This window comes from Acipenser ruthenus, chromosome 26 (assembly GCF_902713425.1).
Source record: "Acipenser ruthenus chromosome 26, fAciRut3.2 maternal haplotype, whole genome shotgun sequence".
NCBI lineage: Eukaryota > Metazoa > Chordata > Actinopteri > Acipenseriformes > Acipenseridae > Acipenser > Acipenser ruthenus.
Genome location: NC_081214.1, coordinates 5,772,426 through 5,798,858, shown reverse-complemented (window position 1 = coordinate 5,798,858; position 26,433 = coordinate 5,772,426). Strand labels below are relative to the sequence as shown.

Genomic DNA, 26,433 nt, shown 5'->3' with positions numbered 1-26,433 from the left:
ATTTGCAACGCCCTCACTCACGGTTTACTGGAAATGTCAACTTCCATGCTCTTCTCACGGCCCCTGAACTAGGCATCCCATGATGCAGCAGGATACGCAGTGTTTTGGAGTATTTCGTCAGGCTGATCGGGGCGGAGGCTGTGCGTAGCAAGCGGTTTGTATTGTAGTGGAGTATAGCGTCGTGACAAATAGAGACAAAATATAATCATAATATTACAAAAATACACATAAAAAAGCAACATTTGCTATGGGGAACTGTCATACCGTTGGACCAAATGAAGCCCTGGTTGTTTCAGGTAAGTGTATTAAATTGCGATATTTTCACATTAGCGTTACAGTACTGCTGTTATCCTTTGCTGTGGAAAAGGGGTGTGTTGTTTTATTCCTGGTACTGTAAACACGAATGTTTATATAACCGTGTGTGTATATGTATATATATATATATATATATATATATATATATATATATATATATATATAAACATTTACATCTATATGGGGATACATTGTGTGTAGCTAAATGTGTGTTAAGTGTATATAGTATACTGAAGTCGAGACTGTTTTTGTTTTAGTGTAAATGCAGTAAGATTGTTTTGGGGTATGACTGGATCAGCAACTCCTGTAAAATTAATTATTTAAACTCGTGGCGGAAAAAAAATCTAGTACGGTAAATCAATAACTCGGACCAAAAAAAAAAATTAAGATCTAGAAAACGATGTTATTTTACAACCTGCAATGCTGGTATGCTTAGTATAATGGTAGTATTTGTGGTTTGCCAGTGTTGTACTGTCTGACAAGATTTATGTGGGCCATAACAAATACAACACAATCTGAATGCAACGCGTGACAGTCAATGGCGTAAGTACTGTAAGTGTCGTACTCGTTAACAACACTCGAGTCAGAGGAGTTGCTACTGACGCCTGAAGACACCAAAGTGGAAACTCACTTTTTGCCAGTAACATTTCACAATGTGAGTCATAGTACAGCTGGCAACTAGCTTTTTTGATAAGGCTAAAATTGATAGCATAGTAATAGTGGATAACGTGTCTGACGCCTTCCGTGTGATCAGTGTGATAAGGGGTGGGGGTCTGGTGTCTAAAAAGGGAAAGGAGTACGATTCTTGGTCAATTGTGACGCTACATATATCATGTGACTAAAGCCCTGTCCACACACATAACCGATCGAAACCGCTCTAATTAATCCAGCTCACAGCGTCCACACTGAAGTTCTGTTCCATTTTTCCATTGCGTCCACACACCATTAGAATAGTTCAGTTACAATTCCCAGCAGCGCAACGAACCGTGAAAATTAATACGATAGTATCCCAACTTGCACTGTATTTTATTTTAAAATAATGTGTTATGCCCCATATTAACAGAGGTCCATATTGCATAAATGAAATATAACAAGTATTGCGGAAAAAGTAAATCCGAACACACACAAGTAGGGCTTGAAGTTTTCAGGTTTTATTTTTAATCAGGTGAAGTCCCTTTAAACAAATTGAGCTGATTCTGTTTCATAATTAAACTCAGAAAAAGCTGTTAATTACAAAACAATCATTGTTTTTACCTTCATATCTTGCCTGAGCCTAATTCGGGTCCTCTTAATTTTATTTCAAACAGAGCTGACAAATTACGTAATTTGTTCATCTCCGATCCTACTTTTAACTCGCATTTCATTTCTGCAGTCGCCTAATTTAACGTTGTGTTTTTGTTATTTTCACCACTAGTTTAACAGAGATGCCCTGACAGATTTTTTGAAGCATAAAAATGAATACCTGGTAGGGAGTGTACACTGATAGCAAGTCCTTCATCAGGCGCCTGCTCTTGAGTATTTCGCCAAACATACCACAAAGCATTTTGGGATATTGGAGGATACATAAAAAATGTAGTTTGGTATTACAGCGTTCACACTTCTGATAAACCGCGCTACCTGATGCGATCTAATTAGAACCGGACTCGAGACTAGTATTAACTCCTGAGGTGGTCTCGAGTACGGTATTAAATGCTGCGTAGTGTGGACGCAAACGGTATTTAGCACTTTTAAGCCGGCTTAAATGCAACTAATACGGTTTAAAGGCATAGTGTGGACAGGGCCTAAATGGTATTATGCAGGGGGCAGCTGTTGCATCTCTGTGCTGTACAGTACTTGTGTACAGTTTTAATGTTGCAGCTTGATATGGAATGGCATTAACTTCCCCTCACACTGGCGTGTCTGTACAGTGTTTTTTTTTTCTTCTTCAGTGACCACAACTGAAGACCTCTTCCTGTGCTGTTTGTTACTTCAACACATGCTACCTTGACAAGTCATATGACCTACTTATTGCCTCATTATATTATATGCATATACCTGTTACTTGTTTTCAATGAGAATGCTTTATTATATGTGACAGGGCAGAAGCCCTGCATGTAAATAATGTGTTTTGTGTTTGATTACTTTAAATTTAGGTTTGGGGTTAATTCCATCCCTGCCAGACCCACGTGTGGGATGTGGCTGGGTCTTGATGGACTAATTGATGGTCAATCAAGCCCCAGCCACGTGTTATATAAGGAGAGCCAAATCCTTTGTGTGAGAGAGGGTTCAGTGAAGGCTGATGCCCTGCCTAAACAGAGGGAGAAAGTTCAGTAACATTCACCTGATAGCCGAAGCTTGGGTTTTGATTTGTTTGTTTAACCAGTTTTCTTTGTTCCCGTGTTTTGTTTTGTTCCTGTTTTTTTGTAAGTAAACACTGGCACTTAAACCGCAGATCTCCTTGGCTGTGATGCCACCTCTTCACACATATCATAAATTCTTCTCGCTGCCCACATAGTATTCCGTTCTGCATTTTGCTTATTGAAGTGCAGTAACTGACAGGATGCCCTTGCAAAAGAGGCACTTGGTGGAGAATTAACCACGGTCAGTAAAATGTCGTTTTGATTTTATAAAGCACTAAAAGGGCAGTGCAAGTACTTTGTTTTAGGTGATCATCATTTTGATAAAGTAATTGTCTCAGAATGCTACAAGTAAAATGAATGGGGTCTTCTGCGTGTTTCAGCGTTTTAATGTCCGTCATGGTTAATAGGTGCAGTGATTACAATTGTTTACCATGTTCTGTGGTGTTCCATTATTTATTATTATTTTTGAATAGTTTTGATGCAGTACTCGGACATCTTGAGCAAGGATGGTTTAGCACACACTGTAAAGATTTTTTTGCAGTACAAATCTATTCCTAAATATACTCCTTTTCCCTTTGAATCCCTTCTAAACTAGGATCTCTTTCCTTACTGCCAATTCCCAATTGCAGAAGATTCCACTAAATGAAATGGTAGTTTAGGCTGCAGTGGCTAAAAAATAAAATAAAAATTACAGTAGACCAGGACACATTGCACTCAAAACTGTTATAAAACAGATCTCAAGCTCAATAATCTGTATTGTACCAGGCAATTTACAATGAGCTGGATCAAAGCTTTTTACTCCAAACTCGTCATTTAGCATATTTTTTTTCAGAATTGGGGTGAAAAAAAGCATTGAACATATGTTACCAAACCAGAAAGGAATAATCCAGACATGTCATTCAGGGGCTTGCAAGTAATCTTAAATGGCCTCTTAATCGTTTTAGAATTTTAATTTGTGTTTATTCTTTAAAAAAATATATATTTCCCTCTTCTGTTTATTGCACAACAGTTGGCTAAATCTCTGCTCCTTCTCTCTGCTGCTTCGTGTTGCACATTCCAAGAGGCAATCTTTAGCCTATTCACACACTCTTAGTAAGAATGGCAATCTGTGGCTGGATTTTGGTCACATGGCTACCGAATGCCCCCCCCCCCCCCCACCTTTACCAAAGGCTTATTGTATAGCCCGATCTCATTATCCAGTTAAAATTGGACCAGTCAGCCATACAGTATGCAGAGATCACTGTAATAAATCTGTACTGGCTTAAATATTGAACAATGCACTTTTGACATGTGTTCTTGTCTTGATTGACCCTCCCATTAATCACCTTTCGACTGGAATATAGTGAACTGGTACTGTACACGCTTCCATTTTCAGCTGTTGCCTTGGGAACCTCCTATCCAATTGTGATGCATGCTTGGTATTTGTATTTGCCTGAGTTCTGGCCTCCAGTTGGTTGGGCTAAGAGAAAGGCATTGTGTATTGCTGTGATATAGGGACAGGCAGAGATAGATGCTGCACTTGACTCCCTTCATTGAGAAGACTGAAGATTCTGTTGTGCCTGCTAGCAGCCCCACTACAAGGCTTACAGTCAGTTTGTACCTTGTTCTTTCACATGGTCAATGAAGCAGCTGGTCATTATTAACTAATAATTTGAGCATTTTTTTCAATGGGCTCATCCAGTTGATATTTCCTGTAATAACTGACTGGTTATTATGGGAAACAGGCGTTCAAGTCCAGCAACAGAGCACAACCTCAGAGCAAGCATTCAAACTGAAAGGAATTCCAAGCGTACCTAGCATAGCTGCTGTCTTCTCTCGCTCGCTTCTTAGCCGGGGAAAAAAATGCTTAGCAGCGATTATAAAAAGTACTGCAAGAGGTACCGCTAGTGTGTGATAAATGATGATTTAATGCCCACCCTCGGGGTGGGATGCTTGGATAATGTAGCATCTCACCCCTCAGGTGGGCAATAATTTAATAATAATTTCCATTATTTATTACATGACATACAGAGGATTTAATTCCTCAAAATAGGTAGCTAATTGTGCACTTCAGGTATTAAAATGAAAAGAAATACTATGTCAAGGTAAAAATGATATTCTTAAAAAAAGTCTTCCTACATTTTTTTTTTTTTTTTTTAAGATTGAATGTGGGAGACTGCAGCTTTACCATAAGCTCACTGCTCTGCAGACCACCTTTCTTTCATCTGCTGTTAATGATGGCACTCCCACGGCTTCTGGGGCATCGTCTCACCAGCCAGCATCAGAATTATTTCCTGTGTTTACGCTGCAGTTAATGGCTTCTGTGGGTTTTCTCATCTCTGGTTATTGAACCTGACTTCCTTTGCAGCTGCAGTAGAGCAGGGATGGCCAAAGTTGATCATTTCAGTCCTGGCCTTTGTTCCAACCCTGCTCTAAATTATTTAATGTAATCAATTAAACCTCCATCCACACCCTAAAGTAGCTATCTATCTCATTTGACCTGTTAAATATGGAGTGGCCAGGAACGTGATTGGCCACACCTGGCGCAGAGGAACATAACCCACAAAATTGACTGACCATGCATATTTGCATTGCAAATGTAGGAAACCAATGTACATTGAGCATGCATGTCCTGTAGTTCACATTGTTTTCCCTTGAAAGACGTGTTACAAAGTTCATGCATACTATAGCTAAATCATATTGGACTAGCACTTTGCAGTGGCACCTCTTCCACCTAACAACTTGAACAGTTGCCCTGAAGGTGATGTATGACTTTAATGCAGCACCAAAAAAAAAGTGTTTTTATTTCTTTTTTTTTCTTGGGTCTATTATTTGGAATAACTGGTTTTAAAAGGTTTTTTTCTTTTATGTTTGTTGATTTCAGTAACTATATGAATGGTAACAATGCTTTGTTTGTGTGGTTTGGAGTTGGATGGGAAACAGAAGCTCACAACCTGTGGGTGTTTCATAAATTTAGAACTAGAACACAAAATGGTTTACCACTGTCTTATTCAGCAGTACAGACTTGCATGTAAGATTGTACCGTGATGTGCCTATCTATGTATGGACTTTAAAATGCATGTTTCTCAGGGTTTGCACGGCAACTTCTCTTAACAGTTAAAGATTGTGACTGAAGGGGATATGTCAAAGACTATAGACTAAATGTTAGTAGTTTATGCTGATTGACATTAAAGTCTTTTTAAAAAGGAATGAAGAATTGTTGCATTTTTACAGACATGTCTGTAGTGTGTTTCTTCAGTCCTGCAAGTGAATGTTTTACATTAAATGGATGGAGTCGCCTGCAGCAGCTCCATTTAAACCAGGGTCCGTGCTAACAGGTGATCCCCATCCTGGGGTTGTTCGTCAGCCTGCACTTCTAAACAGGAGAATAATGCTAGCACAATATAAATCCTCTCAACAGTCACTGTTTGTACATTAATACATCTTCTCCTCCTTAAAGAGGTCAGCTTAGAGCCAATTACTGTGGAGTATTCCTGACCACCTCCCAACCACTTTCCTCCCATTGTAGAATGGAGTTTAAAAAGTAGAAAAATATATGTATGGTGTGTGTTTAGGGTAAATGGCCATTGGTTCAAGTACATCATTGGTAGTTTTTAGTTTTTTCTTCTTCTAAATGTAGGCGGTTGAGCTAGAGGGAAAGTACTCCAAAATGAAGATGTTAGGATAATCTGGGTATTTTAATGTGAGGGGGATGCATAGCATGGAAATGTTAAGGCATTGTTACAGTAATCAGCCCTGCAATCTACTCTTTAGAGGTGCAATCTGAAACCGATTTCCTAACCCAAAAAATCATCATCAACGATAATCAATGCATTGAAAACATTGTATTCAAAAGCAAGAAAAAGACACCTCAAAACGTGCATGTACGAGCAAAATAATCAATCCAAATACGACACCGGGGAGATTAATCAATCAAGGAATGTTTAATTGAGACTAGAAGAAAAGAAAAGCCGTGGCCATCAGTATTGGAGTAATAGATGAATAGATTACGGATCGTTGTCTCTGCTGCTCTTTATTGTGTGTTGAGGGATTCGTTAAGATCTTGTTTTTGTTTTCTCAGGTGGCTGCTGTAGTTCTGACAACAAACAGTATGTGGTGGGAGGATGGGCCTGGGCCTGGTGGTGCATTGCAGACACACAGAGGTAAGATCCCAGGACTGAAGGCACACACACAGGTTCTGTGCTGCAGCTTCCTGATACAGAGCCATATTATTGTGCTGCTTATAAAAGGATGATGTTGTGTTGCTGTGTTTGTCCTTTAGTGTAGCCCCACCCCTAGTTCTGGCTTACAAAACATCTGTCATGGAGATCTCAATGGTTGAGCTTGGAACACTAGCCAGAGCAGTCCAATTAAATAAAATAGATCTTGGTATGTTTCAGGGAAGACGTTCATGGCAAGTTATTTTTAGCAGCCATTTAATGTATTAAATTAGATGAACCAGCAGCAAATTTAATCTCTGGCTGGTACACAAATGTCTTTCAGTATTAGATTACATTATGAGTGCATTGACATTGCAGAAAAATGCTCCTTTCTCATGCAAATGTGGGGAACCTTGTGTAGCCTAACATGTATGCATTATCATTTATGCAATGTCATAGTTTAATATTGGGGGTAATATTTAAAATATTTGCTTTAAATTAAAAGTTGTGGTTTGGTGTTTTTATTTATTAATTCATTTATTTTTAACTATTAATTCAGGTAGGTCCTCTGATATGCTTTAGGTTTGCAGGGATCTCACTGTTTTAAATAGAGCATGTGGCGCAATAGCTAAACGAATCAATGCATGTGCAGCTGGCTTAGGAAATGCTGCTTATAGGAAAGTGCAGCACGGAACCCTGAGTGCACTTCTAACAGAACTGCTTAGAGAACACAGCACCTCACTACCCTGCTGTGATGGGTGAGGCAGGGAGAAAGACAGGGTCTGTCCAGCTTACCAGTCCATGCTTTAGCAAAGACAGACAGGGGTGGCCAAACATTATGCCCAAGGGTATCGGCTTTTACTGGCCCAAGAAGAACCCTGGATCGTGTGAAATGTTCTGTAAAAGGCATTGTTCGTTTTATATACAGCAGGATCCTTAGTCATTAGTCCCCTTTGCAATTAAACTTTGCTGTTGAAGGCACATTTAGAAAGGGGGCATGTACAGCTGCCTATAAGTTTTGGAAACACTTTAGTTTAAGGATCCATTATAAACAATCAATAATGCATAATAGTGCAATGCAAAGTGGTCTGCTAACATCATAACGACTGTGGTTTACCATAGCTTAGCACAGAAATGTGATTGCTGGATTTAAAGGTCTAGAAGATCACACTAGCCCACGAGCCTGGGTTTGGCCATCCCTGTGCAAGAGGAATCTTCCAGTTGAGGCCACTGTATATCAGTCAATTTTACCTAGATATGGAGGTATGAAAAAACAATGCAATTATGGTGTTAAAAATGTCCAAACTGCTTTTTAAAAAATAAAAATGAATGTCTTTGCACACAATGTTGTCTATTCATTTGATCTACACAGCTGTGGATCTGAGTACCACCATCATTGAAATTGAAATGTGAACCTTCCTGGGTTTCATTTTCATTTGTTTGCTGGTAGAAATGAACTACAATGCATTTTTGGAATATGTTTATTTACTTTTATTTTCTTTATAACATTTGAGCCTGTTATGAATTATTTAACAGTGGCAGTGTTTAGATCCGCCGCTGTTGAGATCAAGTGAGTAGACATTGAGTTGACAATTATTTGTTGACACTACAAAAATATTATCTTCATACTTTGCCCCAGTATCTTAAGAAAAAAAAATAACCAAAGAAAACATGTATGTGTTTGATTTTATGTTTCATCAGGATATCTTTTTTTTTTTTGTAGTTTTTTTTATTGAAAATCTTTAGTTCATACTAGTCACATTGATACATGTAAATGGTTTCCTTTTGACTGCACAATGTTAACACAATTTGCTTGCCTGCTGGTTTACTAACATACAGTATTATTTTTAACTTTGCTCTAAATCTACTGCTCAGTTTCTACTTAAAACTAAAAGCAGTGGTTTTCAAGCTCCTGCAAAACACTGCTGCCTCTTAGCTCATGCTTGAGAGTAACAGGACAAGGGTGGTTCAAAAAGTTAATAGCGCTGTGTCTGTATGGTAGTTCCTATGATAGAAACATATATCTTTAATAGTAGACCTCCTTTTTTACTAGCAATACACTTTTGGATGTGCTAAGGTGTGTGAGAAATACCTTTATTAGCCCTCAACACAAAGCAGTGTGATGCACAAAGGCAAGGATGCCCTGAAAGACAGCTCTAGGGTGGTGCTGTAGATGTGGATCCCTGATCGTGGCTTTGATTAGATGCAGTAGAAGAAGCTGCTGTAGCAGGGCTGCTTTAGGTGATGAGGGCTGCTTCAATATGATCAGGAATTGCCCGAGTGCTGCATAAAGAGGAAGAAGAGAAAGTTGGGGTGGGGTTTGTTTGCTGTATTTGTACGATTTGAAAATCTAGACCCAGCAGCATGAACTTTGTGAACCATCCTTGTATTTGTCTGTAACTAACCAGTATGTTAGTAACTGCTTGGCCACCAAAGAGAAGAGTGACTTGCTTATGTTGGAATACAGATTTGGTGGGTGTTGGTTCTTTTCAATGAATTCAAATAACCCGTGGTCATTAACAAGGCCATAATAATTGACTGCTGCTGCCAAACATATTTCGCCTCAAAGCAAAGAACAAGGAACGTAATATTCAAGATGAATATTTTCTTTTTTTTTTTTTGTATAAGCTTTTGTGATGGTGTTAAAATCGAGACTGTTGACAGGGCAGTTGATTTATGAGGATGTGCTGTATCAATTTCAGTCGCATACCATTTTGCTGCATAACGTAATCGACTGCATGCAATTTAAAAAATGAAGCTAAAAACAGTTTACTCATGTAGGTGCAAAGCCTGAAATCCATTTTGTGAATGGAACAGGCTCACGCATGATTTGCAGTAAAAAAAAAAAAAAAAAAGGTAGTTCTCACTTTTGTTAAGCTTGTTTAAAATAAAAATACAAACCATTCCACACGGGCAGCAGTGTGGAGTAGTGGTTAGGGCTCTACACTCTTGACCGGAGGGTCGTGGGTTCAATCCCAGGTGGGGACACTGCTGCTGTACCCTTGAGCAAGGTACTTTACCTAGATTGCTCCAGTAAAAAACCCAAGTGTTAAATGGGTAATTGTATGTAAATATAATGTGTAAAAAATAATGTAATTGTATGTAAAAATAATGTGATATCTTGTAACAATTGTAAGTCGCCCTGGATAAGGGCGTCTGCTAAGAAATTAATAATAATAATAATAATAATAATAATAATAATAATAATAATTACATTTAAATTTAAAACAGAGTCCTACTCTCTTTCTCTTATAATATTAGTATGAAAATTATGAGATATATATATCATCAACAAAAAATGCTTTTGACCAAAGTTAGAGTGTTTTGGAGGTGCATAGACCACTTTTTTTACACAAAAAACAACATAATCTACCCTTTGAGATTTAGAGATGTGTTGCTTTTAAGATCATACTATGTAACAAAATGATTTTATTACATTCTTTGGCGGCTAAATATGTTGCATTTGGGTCAGCATACAGTAAAGGGATAAAGAAATTGCCAATTTTATAAAAACAAATTGAATATCTCAATATTTAATATAGTAGATGTCCAAATAAACTTTTAAGATCATTCAAAATATAAAAAAGCAAATCATATGAAACTTAATATAATAAGTTACGCATGGCTCAGAATGATGTGCTATCGAGAATAAAAACTATGACAAACATTAGCATTAGATCTCAAATTACCCAGGGCAATGTAGGTTCCTTTTACTGCAAGCCAACCCATTCTGTGTCTGATAACTGCTCTGTGTATTTGCTGTCCTGCTTCCCTACTCTGCCTTCTGCTGTGTAGAGTGACTCTGGAGGTAATGACCATCCTATGTCGCTGTGAGAATATCGAAACCTCGGAGGGTGTCCCCTTGGATGTGACAGGGGTCGCTCAGGTAAATAAGACAATAAAAGCTTCTAACCAAGTGTTCCTCTTTCTTCCTTCCACCCTCCTTTCCCCTCTCTGCCCAGGCGACTGGGAAGCTGTTACTAACCAACAGCAACACGTTCAGCCACTTTCACCTCCCAACACTATCCAAGTGCACTGATAGCATTATTGGTAATGTACCACTCAATAAAGAGTTTTTGTAATGCAGTATTCTGCATGAAACATTCCCGGTTATTTTTCTGGGACTTTTTCCAAGCTCTTAGCGGTAGGTGTATGTAATATTTAGTTACAAGTGTTCTGTACAAAATTACAATGCGATGTGAACCCATTCATAATTTGAATATGTTTACTAAGAAGTCGTTTTGTTTTTAAGAAAGACGAAAGTTGTACATTACCTTAGCTTGAAAATGTACAAGGATATAAGGTTGCGGGGTGAAAAATAAATGCATTTCTTTACCTAGAATATGCAAATGTTTTACGTTTTTCACAGGATTACCCTTGAGATAATGACCCTCGGGCCCAAGTGTGAGGATGTAGAGACTGCTGAGGGGGTAGCTCTAACTGTCACTGGGGTGGCACAGGTAATTCAAACATTCTGGGAATATGCATTTTGCAGATAACTCAACTTTAGCCTTTACCAGGCTTCCTGGGAAGCTGAAATAGCAGATCAACTTTGGTTTAGCTGAACTCATAATAACAAAGGTCAATCTTTATCACAAAAATGTTCTTTACCAACCAGAAAAATGAGTTTGTTCGTATATATATATATTTTTTTAAATGCTTGCATTTTATTCTGCCTGTTGGTTTCTTAATGTTTTTATTACTGATCCAAATTGAATTGCCCTGTGTTTGCAGTCTCTTGTCTAAAGCGATCGGCTGATACAGGAACACAGTGTTTAGGATTATGATTTAAAAATATTAATTGATCGTTTTTATCAGAATCAAGAATGAAGTATCCCATCCTGATTTTTATAAATGAAGGGGGTAAGGACAAGGAGAGAAGTTGAACCTCATATGGACAAGGAGAATAAATGTAATAATTGTCAGTAAGTATACCAACAGACTCTTCCAATAGAAAAACATAGGGTCCTATTCACCAAGCCTTAGCTTAGGAGTTATATAAAGCATGGATAAAATACTGTTTGCTATTCATTAAACACTTTTAAAGTGTTGCTAAATGAGCCCAAAACAGTCCTCATGAATATCAGGCATCATCTTATAAATACAAAATGAGTAAAAAGAAGAAAAAAAAAAGGGTAAGAAATTGATTTTCGATGACAAAACTGACATTTTTTAATGAGAAAAATTGACCTTTTATAATGAGTAAATATTTCAATTTATATGGGGGGAATTGTTACAGATTGAACTGCATGGAAAAGGTACTTGAGAGTCTTGAGATGACCTTTATGTTGTATATAAATTAATAAATAACGGGGGAAAACCCTGGCATGAATATCGTAAATACATATTGTCTATGTGTCTGTACAGTAAAATCTAGGTAGCTGGTAGAAATAGTCGTTAATTTTAACTGTCCTCGTTCACCCATTATTTGAGCTCTACATTGATGATAAAGCTCAAATATATTACTAGCCTAACTTAAATGGTCCACGACCTCTGGAATTCTGGTCACATTCCACAAAAGGTGGACTGTTCCATTTTCTGTAGGGGTGCTATTTCTGGAATGAGCGCTGTTTTCAATGTCAGCTCACACTATTAATAAACATAATCATGCATTTCCCCATAAACGACATTTGCGATGAAATCACGGTTGATAAACGGATACATTGTTACTTCGTTTGTAGCTTGATACTATAAATAGAACACAGTAAATACAGGTAACTTACCGTTTGGTTTCATTGTTGTCGTGATCACTTTCCTCTGCTTTGTCCTGATAAGCATCTGAAACCAGTGAATATGAGTCACTGCTATCACTTCCACCAAGACTACCGATGATCTTTTCAGTTTGATCTTCCACAACCCAATCTTTTTACCAGTAAGCATTTCCAGTGTCTATGACATGCTGCCAGCAACTCTTCCATCTCTTCAACAGGAAAGGAAGCTGACAAATCGATCAGCACAGAGACTCTGCACATCTTCAACTTTGAATATACTTTTTTTTTTTTTTTAACCATATCTTTTTTCAAATCCGTCCACGCAAATTCAGTCGGGTTTAAATCAGCGTGATGTGGTGGCAAGCGAAGCACTTCATGGCCTGAACCATTAAAAGGCTGATCTGTTTTATATGTAACTGGGGGCTTGTTCAGTTTTCAGCATATCCTTTAGAAACCGAATATTAAAAAAATACGTTCAAAATTAACGTTGAATACCGGGAACCCTATTTTTTTTTTTTTTTGGATGTTATTAACTGACTTAAAATGCCTCCAAAAATCACCCTGACCAATTTAAAAAACCATTTCAATTACAGCTACAACTTGAATCATGTCTAAAACTTGTGGGAATAGAACTGGTGAATATCTATTCCTATTTATTCTTTAAAGATTACTTCTTTTCAGTAATTTAAAAATGAAGTTGTCATGGAAGACTTCATCAATACTTCATCATCAACATGAACACTGACTTGCAGCTGCATGGTCATATAAATACCCGTCTATCCTTCGCACTGAGTAGGGATATGAATAGAGACAAGGACATGCATTGCTCAGTTTTATTTTTGCCCTATGAATCTTCTTGGATTTGGAGTCACGCCATGTAACCCCAATGGGAGAAAACAGTATTGAGCTGTCAACTGTTGTGGCTTTCCTTGCTGTTAATATAAGAATCGCTCATGAGTCTGCAAGGAATCTGCCTTATCTCTAGTGCAGACCGCATGTTACATTCATTCCATACCATTTACACTAATCTAAATATAGATCATACTGGGTTGTTGCCCATTGTACCTCACTCCGATCGCTGGTATGTGTCTCCTCTTCAGATATGAACAAGCTGTCTGAGTGCACCCAAAATGTAATCTAATTTAAATGCAGAATAACCAGTGGCTTGCTGAATTAACAAAACAGCTGTCTTTATTAAAAATAAGCTTTATTAATTGTATGAAGGCTTACCATTCGGCTTTGTAAAAGGATGATCTATAGCTCTGGGACGCAGCGGCAGTGAAGTGTATTTGTCTCTGTCGAAGATTTTCCTGAGTCATTTCTTCGTTGTTGGTCACCTTGCAGCACCATAAATCAGTTCCTTTCATGTCTGATCTGTAGATCCGGCCATCAGTCCAGTCTAAACTGTATGAGCTGCCCAACTCCTCCTGTAACCATATCCTCACATGTACTGTCAAAATATATCTTCTGTCAGATCTTCTGTACCTCATCTCTAAGTTAAGCCCTTAGTGTTCACTGTGAGCTCCTGATGCGGTGAATCTTCTAAAAGGAACAAGGGAGATTTGAGTATAGTATTTATTAAAGTCTTGTCGAGTGTCCCCTTTTAATTTGCATTGTAGAAAATGTTCTATGCACTGTAAAGCAATGCTGGTTTAATAATAAATAAATAGGCATCTGAAATAAAAACTTTTAAAACTGGACTCTTGGGAGTCACTGATCAGAGTTGTGTACATTTAAAAATAAAAAGATTAAGGGATGCCCTAATATTCACTGGAGCCTGGCGATTAGTTTCAAATTTGTATCTTGAGCTGGCCGTCTTACAGTTATAGCTCTAAGTTTAATTTAATAAAATGTGATAAGGGTGCAGCAGTATCATTTTCATTTTGTGGTGTTCTCAAGTTACAGGCTTATTTTAATGCAACGCTGTGAAGCAACCGTGCACCAGGTTTAGGCTGGTGGCTTGTGAGTTTGTTTGGTGTTTTTATTTGATTGTTTTTTTCATATGAAGTTTAATCATCCCTTCGTGAAGGTGAACTAAGCCACCTGGAGGATCCATTCTGTTAGTTGTTTTTATGCAATGGAATGTTTACTTAACAATCTGTTTCATTTTTTTTATTTTTCTGACAAACTCAAATTAAAACAGTTTCGTGGATGTTTATTAGTTCACTGGCTGCATCTATTATTTTGACAGCAATAAAGCAGGATTTAGGTATTATGTGGGTTTCATTGAATCGAAGAAAACGAAAGATTTAGTAATCTCCATCAAAGCAATTCCTGTATCTAGCTGATATCAATCAGGATCAAAAATTAAATGAATTACTTGAAGCTGTTTAGCATGAATTTCACTATAAATATTTCATGTCTCTGTGTCGATAAGACTTTAAAACCAGCGTATAAAACTCTGTGGTGCAGTTCCTTTGGTGGGGGTATGTCTGCAGAAAGATACCGTGTTTCAAGCTTGCACGGGTGTTTTTTGGCACTGGCCCTCTCTTCCTGTAGTAGCCTGCAGCTCTGCTTGCCGAAGTGCACCCTGTACGGCTTCATTCATCTTGAGTTTGTCCAGACATTTGACATTTAAAAACGCAATTCAATTCATATGATCTCTCCATTTTCTTTTTTGGCCTGTTTTGGATGGCTCATTTATTACAATAGGAACCTGTATTAAGAGGAATTGGATTAATTCACTGTGACAAAGAGCAACAGATTTTTTTTTTTTTTTTTTTTTTATATATATGTTTTTTTAAACATCCTTCTTGCGTCAAATGTTTATCAAATCACAATTAATTACCTTTTACCCAAATTATAAGTACTGTGTAAAAAAAATAAAAAAATAAAAATTACAATAGGATTCTTTAAATCTGGTGATATGTGTTATACAGAGCTGTGAAAAATGTCTACTGGTATTTAAAGTACTGGCATATGTTTTTAACATTTCTAAAGTACACTTGTTTGTAAATGCAATTTGCTGTCCAAATAATGACCCTGCTTAATTATAACAACGGGTATACATGTGAGTACTGCCTTGGTATGAAGTAGAAATGCATTACAAAAGGTAATGGGTGTTCTTTGCCAAATTTGCTTGCATTGATAGCGTACATTACAGTGCTGAAATGCCTTTGTTTTGTGAATGGCCATGTCTTAAAGGTAGGAAATATCAGTTATTTTAACCAATACATTCTTCATGTTGTTTAGATTTACTTTTTTTAATCAATTGTCCTGGTGACTTTATAAAAACGCAGAAGTTTATAAGCACCCCTGTGTCCTCAGTAGATCTCTCAGAATCGTGGGTGTTACCGTTAATCTGTCCCTCTGCAACCTGCCCCTAGTGGAGAAAATGTGGTATTGATGTGGATGACTGAAACAAAGGCTATGTTTACAACACAAATAGAAGTAGCACGCTATGATGGTTAGTATTATTAGTACTGTAAACTTGACCCTGGCCCTTTTTTATTTTGACCTGGCGCCAGTGGGTGTCAATTTATGGTAATTAAGGAGTGTTTATGCTAATATTTTGAATGTCACACACCATAAGAACAGTTCAATTCAGCGTGCATTGCATTAAAAAGGGTGACTGTGTAAGATTTTAGAGTGGCATTACAGAAATGTTCTGGCCAGGGTGTCCTCGGCTCACCGCGCACCAGCGACCCCTGTAGTCTGACCAGGTACCTGCGGGCTTGCCTGTAAGCTGCCCAGAGCTGCGTGGTCCGCCGATGCTGTAGCTCTGAGACGGCTGCATGGTGAGTCTGCAGTGTGAAAAGAAGGGGTTGGCTGATGGCACACGCTTCGGAGGACAGCGTGTGTTCGTCTTTGCCCTCCCGAGTCAGCGCGGGGGTGGTAGCGGTGAACTGAGCCTAAAAATAATTGGATATTCTAAATTGGGAGAAAATAATAAAAATCATTGGCGACTATTAAATTAACAAATAAAAAAAAAATCCCTCAAAGCACAAAAGCAAAGGTTTAGATTAGGAAGTGTATTTCTGACTCACTAAAATGACGATTCTTCAATTTCTCCCTTGAACCTGAAAGATTTTGATCCACAAAAGAAAGATGTTAATTGTATCAAACTGGCATTGGCCTACCGCCACCACATTTCCAAAATCTAGAAAAATATAGTGTGCTGATGAAAATATCAGAATTACAGAAAAAGAACGTTCTAGGTGCCGAAAGCCATTGTGAACAAAGCCAATGATAAATCTAAACAACACGAACATTCGTTAACTCTGATATTTTCTGCCCATACCCACTGGTCCTTTTAAAATCCTATTCCAGGGTTTTCTATATACTTTGCATGTGTCCTGATTAGTTTATTATGTTCCACATCACTGTCTTGTTTGATGTTTTAACTAATATTTACCTAAAAAAAGATTTACATTTGACCTTTTTTTACAAGATAAAACTCTCTTCAGCCACTATAGCTACGATGTTAGCTTTAGCAAGAAAAGGAATGTAAATCTGTAACAGAAACATTGGTGGTTTCATGTTGTATAACCATGTAAAGTATTATCGACAGCTCAATCATGGCATTGACTCTTTACTCATTATTATAAGCCTAAAACTTGGCCTAAATAGACCTAAACGCATAAACATTTTGGCCGTTTTATAATCCCATGTCTTTTTAAGTAAGTAAAGCTGCTGACGCAAAGATTTATACCCCAGACGCCTTGTAGTAGGTTTGTTAGATCTTTTTTTACAGCTATTTTAGTTTTTACTTCCATAGATTGCATTTTGCCGTTACAAGGCTTATCAAAGAGTGTTCCCAGAGCTAGAATAGCGGACCCTGGGCTTGCACTTTCACCATTGCTGTGCTTTGCTTTTTTATTTGCAGGTAAAAATAATGACTGACCAGGAGCTGCTAGGAGTTGCTTGTGAACAGTTCTTGGGTAAAAATGTCCAAGAAATCAAAGCTGTTGTGTTGCAAACGCTGGAGGGACATCTTCGTTCAATTCTGGGTAAGTGCTGAAGGATAATGACCAAGCGGGGTTGCTCTGAAAGCTAAAAGTGCGTAGCATTTAGTGACAATTCGTACTATACGGGGTGGCAACTAACCAGTTTAGCCAACCTGACCCATCCTGTAAGTAAATATGTTGTATGTCTCATTGTGTAGATTTGGGGTTTGGGGTGCTAGAATCACAAAGCTTATTGCTCAAGCTATGCAAAATAATTTCTCCTACAATACAAGACACCTTACAAACAATGTACAAGTCTTGTATTACCATCTCCCTCGCTTTCTAGGCACGCTGACCGTTGAGCAGATTTATCAGGACAGAGACCAGTTTGCCAAGCTGGTGCGGGAGGTGGCAGCTCCAGACGTGGGCCGCATGGGTATTGAGATTCTCAGCTTCACCATCAAGGTGGGTCCCAGCCTTTAACACCCACGTGTGTACTCGTCTCACAGCCTGTTATTAATATTTAGGTAAAAGGATGTAAAGGCTCTGTAACCAAAAATAAAAATGCTAAATGGCACAGTATTCAACCAACCGTAATAGGTACTATTTTGAGAGCATCTTGCATAGACTTTCAATAAAGTTTAAGTTTCATTATTTATAGTACGTTGATGCATTGTAAACCGTTACTGAATGTATACGAAAATGAAGGTAACATTTGAAATAAATGAAAAAATAGGAACAATGGACCCCACTGGAAGGGAGATGTCTTTTAAATAAAAATAAAAAAAACAAAGAAAAAACAGAACTTGTCAGATCTTTGAGCTGATGTTGATATATTTTGAAAAAGCCTTTATTTTCTTCTCCCATAGGATGTCTATGACAAGGTGGAGTACCTGAGCTCTTTGGGGAAATCTCAGACCGCTGCTGTGCAGAGAGATGCAGATATTGGTGTGGCCGAGGCTGAGAGGGACGCAGGAATAAGGGTAAGACACCAGCTCCACTTGCTCATTAAACTCATTGCAGGGTAACAGATTAGTCTGTAACAGCGTGACCAAGCAGTCTTGGCAGCACTGCAGTTCAGTGCTTTTATTTACTTCGACAGAACCCAAAATAAATAGAAGTTGCCTATAACAGCAGTGTGGAGTAGTGGTTAGGGCTCTGGACTCTTATAATAATAACAGGCTTTACCCAGCCTCTTAGATTGAGAGCTACTGTAGTAGTACAGGTACTATATCAAAGAACACATCCTCCTAACCTGGAGTTCTGTCTGAGCCAACAAGGGGACTAGCCTTTTATACATTATTAATTCATTTAGTCATTTTACCAGACGCTTTTATCCAAAGCGACTTACAGACTAGGAGGTGAACTATCAACAACTGCTGCTGCAGAATCACTAACAGTAGGACCTCGGTTTTACATCTCATCCGAAGGAGGTTAAGTGACTTGCTCGGGGTCACACACAGTGAGTCAGTGGCTGAGCCGGGATTTGAACCGGGAACCTCCTAGTATCAAGCCCTTTTCTTTAACCACTGGACCACCAAGCCTACATGTGATCAGGTTAAATCTGCATGAATTATGGTCAAATTTGATCACGTTCTTTGGTGTTCCCTCAGTGCAGCCACATTCGCCTGCCTGATGGAGGGAGTCAAACAGTAAATATTGCCATATCCTAATCATGTGAAGCATCAGACTGCTAATGAATTTCATGCTACAAAGAGCTCAGACACATTCTTGAGGCCCCAAGCTTACGTATAGTGGATTCATGGATTAAGTCTGCAAAGGCAGTCAGTCACATATAATACGACATTATCATTCCTGTAATAGTAATAGCCATAGACATACAATGAGCCAGTCAACCTGTTCTCTGTTAATTTTCTGTTTTAATGTTTTCTAGGAAGCAGAATGCAAGAAGGAAATGATGGACATCAAGTTCCAGGCTGACACTAAAATGGCAGATTCTAAGCGAGAATTAGAAATGCAGAAAGCGTCCTTCAATCAAGAAGTTAATACGAAGGTATGGCATTATTATTATTAAATTGTAAGGTCAACGATACTAAAGAGATAAAGGAATCTAAAATACTCCCAACAAACAAATAAATAAATGCTATTACAATGTCATATGTACTGCTGGAAGAGGTTTGATTCTCTGACAAATCAAATGTCAGTTTTATACCCGTCAGGAAAACCACAAAGTGGCAAGTACTTTATGCTTCACTTGCAATCGTTGATCAATATTTTGATGCTAAAACTCCTTCATTACTTGTTACAAAACCAATCCAATATTCCTAGATATGGTATGTGAGTGGATGTGTATGCGTGTCTTTCGACATGGTGTGTCTGTGGATGTATATGCGTGTCTTTCGATTTGGTATGTGTGTGGATGTATGTGCGTGTCTTTCGATTTGGTATGTGTGTGGATGTATATGCGTGTCTTTCTGCTGTCCGAGTAGAAAGCGGAGGCCCAGCTGGCTTACGAGCTGCAAGCAGCGAAGGAACAGCAAAAGATTCGCCAGGAGGAGATGGAGATCGAGGTGGTGCAGCGTAAGAAGCAGATCACCATCGAGGAGAAGGAGATCTCCAGAACAGAGAAGGAGCTCATCGCCATGGTCAAGAGACCTGCAGAGGCTGAGGCCTACAAGATGCAGCAGCTAGCAGAAGGAGAGAAGTAAGAGGAAGTCTGTCTTTAGCGTACTAATCATGAAGCCTCAGCCAGTCAAAACGCCAGCTTTTCAATATATTTCAACACCTAGAAGTGTTGTCTAGAGCACAGTAGAATACCAGCTGACCGAAATTCTAAAGACACAGATAACGGCATTAGCATTGGGTTTTTTCTTTTGTTTTTTGAATTATTATAAATCATATTTTAATTACAATATGGGTGGGCAAGAAACCGGATCCACAATACAAAGTGCTCACAAGAAGACTGTACCATAAGCACCAGGCTCAACTATACATATTAACTTGCATTGCAAACAGTCTGTTTTATTACAGTACTGCTGTTTGTTACACTAGTCTTTATTGTAGCAGCAAGACTGTGCTAGGACTAGCAGAAAAAATGCATACAGTGTATGACCTGTCAAATATATTACTGGGTCGATGGACTGTTGATTCATGTTGAAATGTTAGCCAGAACCCACTGCACTGATCAGGGTACAAGTAAAAGATATTGAAGTGAATATGGTCTGTTTTAAGAGCGTCGATTCCCAGCTCTCTTCATAAGTCGGTGATGTGTGATTTATTTATGTATGTATTTGTTTTAATTCTAATTTTTTTTTTAGGATTAAAAAGGTGCTAATCGCTCAAGCTGAGGCTGAAAAGATCCGTCGGATTGGTGAGGCAGAAGCTGCGTCCATCGAGGCTATTGGCAAAGCAGAGGCAGAGAAAATGAAGCTGAAGGCTGAAGCTTATCAGCAGTACGGAGATGCAGCCAAGACTGCCCTCGTCTTGGAGGCTCTTCCAAAGGTGATTGCATCATGATTTCTATGCTTATTCTGCTATCTTCTGTCATTTTGTGGTTTACGATTTCATATAGACTAACTTATAGTTTTCAATACATTTCTTATTGAATTCATATAAAGCAAATAACCATCCATAATTATTTTTTACAAATAATGTAATATCCCTCAATAGGCAACATAGATATAGGGAAGAGGTACCTGTACGAGTTTAGAGTTTTACATATAAAATAACTACTGCTTATCCAGCTGTGATGAATCATGATCATGGATAGGATATTTTAGCAAGTTTAAGTTATTGATATTATTAGAATGTTTCTGTAAATACAGCACACTTACATTTTTTGATTTACAGCCATGATGGGGGGGGGGGGTTACACAGACACTGGATATGCATCATTATTAGTTAATAAGATGCTTAGATTTTAGATTTCAGGATTCAAATTAATGAGTAGCAGTGCCCTCTGAGCAGAGATGATGTGGTTGTCATTAGGAACACGGAATGAACCTATACATACTGGGGGTTGTTTTCACAGAGCAATTAAAAAAATGACTCCATAATTACTTAAACAGCATAACTTACAGGGCACAACATGAAAATAACTCCTATACTTGCCTACCACTGATGATGTTGCATCTCAACCTGCTTCCTTAACAAAAGGCAAACTTTTATTAATAGATTTTTATATTTTCTACAACTGGGAGGACAAAATGATCTTCGGTTATGGAGAAGAACACACACACACACACACACACACACACACACACACACACACACACACACACACACGTCTACAAATCATCTACCAGCCTATTCTCACACTAAAGAAACTTCCTGTGTGTGTGTGCCATACTTCCTACAGTAAGCGGCTGCCTGTGAACTCTCTTCCCCCTCTCTGTCCCTGCAGATTGCTGCCAAGATTGCTGCTCCTCTTGCCAAGATAGATGAGATTGTGATCCTCAGTGGAGACAGCAGCCGTATGACTGGAGAGGTTAACCGCTTACTGGCTGAGCTCCCCGTGTCAGTCCACGCTCTCACTGGCGTAGACTTGATGAAGGTAAGATTCTCATCTCCGGTCTCCCATGACTCCTGATTCTTATTAAACACTCAGATTTAAAATCCAGTTGGCTAATACAGTGTCACGTGATCTAAAATAATTTGTGCTGTTGCCTTGCAAACCGCCCAGTAGTCACACTAGCAGTAGCCAGATAGTTGAAGAACAATAGCCTTCTGACATCGGTTTAATAAAAGAGATAGATACTGGCTGCAGTTTTCATCTTGTAGTGGAAAAAACTGTTCCTGTTGGGTTGAAGAAACAACTTTTGGGGCAAAGGTTTTCCACAACTGAACACCACTCAATATTTGTGTAATACAACATGAGGCAGAGACAACTACTAATATCTGTCAAAATCCATTTTCATATACCATTCCCACATCTCTCATTTCACTAGCTCAATATTTTGAGTCCCGGTGTCATTGGTATTGCAGTTCTCTATTAAGAGCTGAGAATATAGACCAGTTTGTGTAATTACTTGTGTGACCCATGAGAATGACTAAACTGACCCTTTTGAGTTGAGCGTTGCTTTGTTGTGTTTTTAGTTGGAATTTATCTGTAAAATTATATTATAAATGTAAAACAAATGTTTTCGACTTGGGCCTTCATTTGTGTGGATGAAGACATTAGCCAAAACTATTGTCTGCGTGTTTGTTTGTTTTTTTTGTGTGTGTTTTACATTTTAATTAAAATAGTTGTGTGGATTAATGATTTCAGTGTCTATAGCAAAGGATCTATGATCATGGTCTGTTAGCCTATATATATATACCACATTTTGATACCATAAACACCCTTTCAATCGAGTGGTTTTCATTTTAGATCATTTCCTTATGTCTGTTAAATATCTTACTTAAATTGCAGTGAATGGACAGTACAATACAACAGTTGTACTGCTTGTCCTTCATTGCTTAAACAGAAGGTGTCTTGTATTGAGGTTTTTCTTTTTTTCATAATAAAGGGAGCTCTAGATACAGGGATCTTGCTGTATTAATGTGATTTATAATCCTATTTCCAGCTATTACCGTAACTTTTATTCCTGTGGCCCTCCAAAACTGTATCCATGCAAGCCAGACTTTTGCAGTTTACAAAGCTGGGCTGCTGGGCTTCATATTTTCTATCATTGCAACATGCACCACTGTTGTTAAAATTGTGCATGACCAGGCAACTTATGCAAAGCATTTTTTGTTTACTCAACAGATTCCCTTACTCCAGAAAATGACCAATCCACAAGCATGAAAACTCAAAACCAACTAGAGAATATGTCTGTTATGCACTCTCACGTCGACTGCCTTCAAACACTTGAAAATAGAGTTTTTTCTACAGACAAGTGGTTTTATTTTTTATTTTTTTTAAAACCTCTGGTGCCTTATTTTTTAGGACCAGACTTTATGCATGCAACACTTCTCCTTTTTCATTTTTTTTTTAAATTAAATTCAGATTTAAATGCTGTTAAAAGCGTGTTCTTTGCAGGGATCAGAATACATGTTAGCCTTCTTCCTTGGTCTACTTCTAACTTCTGCAGCAATGGAAGATCAGAGCTGTCATCTATTGGTGGAGCAACCAAGGAACCAGGTACATGTGACTGTTTCAATCTCTGCTTTTAGCTGTTGTATAAAATGTATCTAGACAACCTTATCAACCTATGTTACTGCCAGTTGAAAACTAAAAACGGCAGCAACTACCGCTGAGAAAGCATGATTCTACATTTAAAAAAAAAAAAAAAACATGGGCAGTGATTTGTTTAACTTCTGTGGAAGTGGCATGCTATTTTGACTCTGTACTGGTGAAAAAACTGGCAGCCTGTTTTATGAGCCATTATTAATGTTATTTTTATGTATTTTTTATTATTATTATTATTATTGTTTTATCAGTTTGTATTTCTTAAGATTCTGCAGTACCTTTTGATCCACGTGACACCTGGTGGTTGAAAAACGACACTGCAGCTTTTTTTTATATAAACTCAAAATTGCATGTGATACACAGAAACGATTTCTAATTTGTAAATTAACTTAACCTTTTTTTTCTTTCTTTCTTTGTCACGGTTTCATTATCACCATTGTGGAATTTTTAAAAAAATTTTATATATATATTTTGCTTCCAGAAATAAATTATGTACAGAAGCAGATTTTTTAAAAGAGGAATGTCACCCTTAGGATAGAAGTTTGCTTTGTACAGTGTATTTTTCTGAAACACAAAATGGCACTGAAGATTATAGGCCACCACAAGGCTTTTGTTTTAAATCTCTGTGGAAAAAATCGATTTGCTGAAACTTAAAAAGACAGTTACATTATCAGAAATAGCAGAGCCAGTCAGTAGATATATCGATGTGTAAAGCCATATCACAATGTTTCAACGGCCTTAAAGGAGCAGACCAGTGAGTATGCTGTAATGTTGCTCAAGCTGCCCTTATATCCTGTATATTGGTTTGGGTCCCATAACTGGGATCACAGTACTACAACTTGACATGGACAAAATTTGTAGGGTTTTAACTTTCTAATCCACTGTTTTAGTGACTTTTTATCGCTTACAGAGTATTTATTATAGCGTCTTGCAGTATTTATAGTGTTCGTGTAGGTGGGAAAACGTTCAATCAATACTACAAATGTTTGTCATTTTTTACACGGTCGCTTGACCACTTGGTGAGTGCTGCTGACGTGGAAATACCTTTCATTGCAAAGCTCTAATATTGGACAGGAATCAAAAGATGTGCAGTAAGAGTCGAGCACGACCAGCACTTACTGTGTCAGCGTTTACTAATAAAAACAGCCACCTTTCGTCTGTTTCTCATAGGGACCACGCAGCGCTTGCTGTCCAGTCTGATTAGAACTATTTCTCTACATTAGTCATGGTGGCCAGGTGTCTTTATAATGAGCCTCTACATAAACTATATACTGCCACTAACGACCGAGGCTGTAGCATTGGTGTAAGAGTAAAATATGTTTTAAACATTTATAAAAAAAATTATAATTTGAGTAGTACATGGGTTAAGACACCAGTGATTATTCTGTGACATATTCCTTATCTTCATATTCCTCTCAAGGTTTGAACTCCTTGAAATTAAAAAAGACGAGAACTATGTAAGCCAATAGTTTCCGGCGAGCATCCCAAGGAAGAGGTTAACACTAAAGCAGACCGTGGCCACTAGACTGATGCTGCAGAGAGGGCTGATAGGAATCATTAGGGGTCATTCTGTCTTTTGAATTTAACTTCTTTTTTTCTACCGGTCGTGCTATATTATCTTTTGTAACATAGCAATCAAACCGCGGGTCTCAGTTTTTTCAAGTGCCTCGGGATGAAAATGATCTTCTTTTCTAGCCAGGGTTGTTTTACTATCAATCTTCCGAAACCGTTGTGCTTTTTATTAATCCCTTTTCCTTCTGGCTTTCACACGGGAGAGGAGCAAAACCAAAACAATCATGAAATGAAGAAAAAAAAAACTGAAGCAGTGCGGAAAACTTACAAGTTTGGTAGAAGAAAACTTTGTGCTTGTTTCTAAATGTGTATATATATATTTTTTTTAAACTTGATTATCATATACTATACTGCATATACTAGTATATCGTATTGTATTTTGTAAATCAGTTGTTTAATCATCCAGAACCTGTATTTCACATGCAAGTGAATAATCGCTCACCATCCACACATTCTGGCTCTTTTTTTTTTTTTTTTTAAATCAATGGCTGAAATAATTTTATTGTAGTTCGCCTTAAGAACGGGTGTCACCTTTTTTTTTTTTTTGCCTTTTATGTTTTTCATCTGATTTGCAGAAAATATGCTTTTTACAAGCTTTTCTCAAAAGCGAATTGAGTAAGGCGATGGGATCCTGTTAAAGCGTCCCATCCAAAATGTTATTAGTCTGTATAGGTGCTTTACTTTAAAGACTCATTTTTATTTTGGTTGTGCGCTTGGTTGACCTCATATTAGTGCCAAAAACTGACCAAAATATATTCGGAACACAGACTGGACAGTGTCGTTGCTTACATGTTGAGGGTGGTATTTAGAGACTCGTGCTTTCCAGAAGGAGCGAGCTGTTCAATATAGGAGCTTAAGGATGTGGAGGAACGACCATCAGTACATTTTGTCAATCACTTCTTTTTTTTTTAAACAATTAGGCATAGCAAGGAGTTTGTGTCTGCTTTGCGCACTGAGGTAATTCTAAATGTGTATCAGTGAAGTGAACGCTATGGAGAAGAATGTTATGTACTCAAGTCATCATTCTCCTGCATGTACATCTATTTGCTTGTGCCTCTTGTGTTGTTCATTCATTGATTTGTAGCTGTTACCCTGACATATTGGAATGTTACATAACATACATGGAATAAATGTTCTGCTATCACCTTCTGAGTCTGTTTATGGGGAATTATTATTATTATTATTATTATTATTATTATTATTATTATTAGCAAAATACGATCACCTTACACGGTTGAACATTAGTGGTGTAAAAACATATTTTGCATTTTATTAACCACTCAGATAACCCACAACAAGAAGCACTCTTATAGAGTTTAAAATACATTACTAGGCCCTTGT

General features: G+C 37.8%; 1 protein-coding gene across 4 annotated transcripts; it reads left to right on the top strand.

The window, feature by feature from the left end:
- On the top strand, positions 1 to 26,236 carry LOC117430649 (flotillin-2a). Of its 4 annotated transcripts, none has more exons than XM_034050941.3 (11): positions 1 to 296; positions 6,715 to 6,796; positions 10,589 to 10,679; positions 17,330 to 17,453; positions 17,737 to 17,855; positions 18,260 to 18,373; positions 19,285 to 19,404; positions 19,841 to 20,055; positions 20,669 to 20,852; positions 21,754 to 21,903; positions 23,098 to 26,236. In XM_034050941.3, exons 1-11 carry the CDS (start codon positions 248 to 250, stop codon positions 23,134 to 23,136), a joined length of 1,287 nt encoding a protein of 428 aa, XP_033906832.3. In that variant the 5' UTR covers positions 1 to 247; the 3' UTR covers positions 23,137 to 26,236. The 4 variants fall into 4 exon arrangements, with proteins under 4 accessions (XP_033906832.3, XP_033906831.3, XP_058856891.1 ...); XM_034050940.3 differs by lacking the exon at positions 10,589 to 10,679 and adding an exon at positions 11,163 to 11,253 and having other exon boundaries at positions 2 to 296; XM_059000908.1 differs by lacking the exon at positions 10,589 to 10,679 and having other exon boundaries at positions 2 to 296.
- The last annotated feature ends 197 nt before the right edge of the window (positions 26,237 to 26,433 follow it).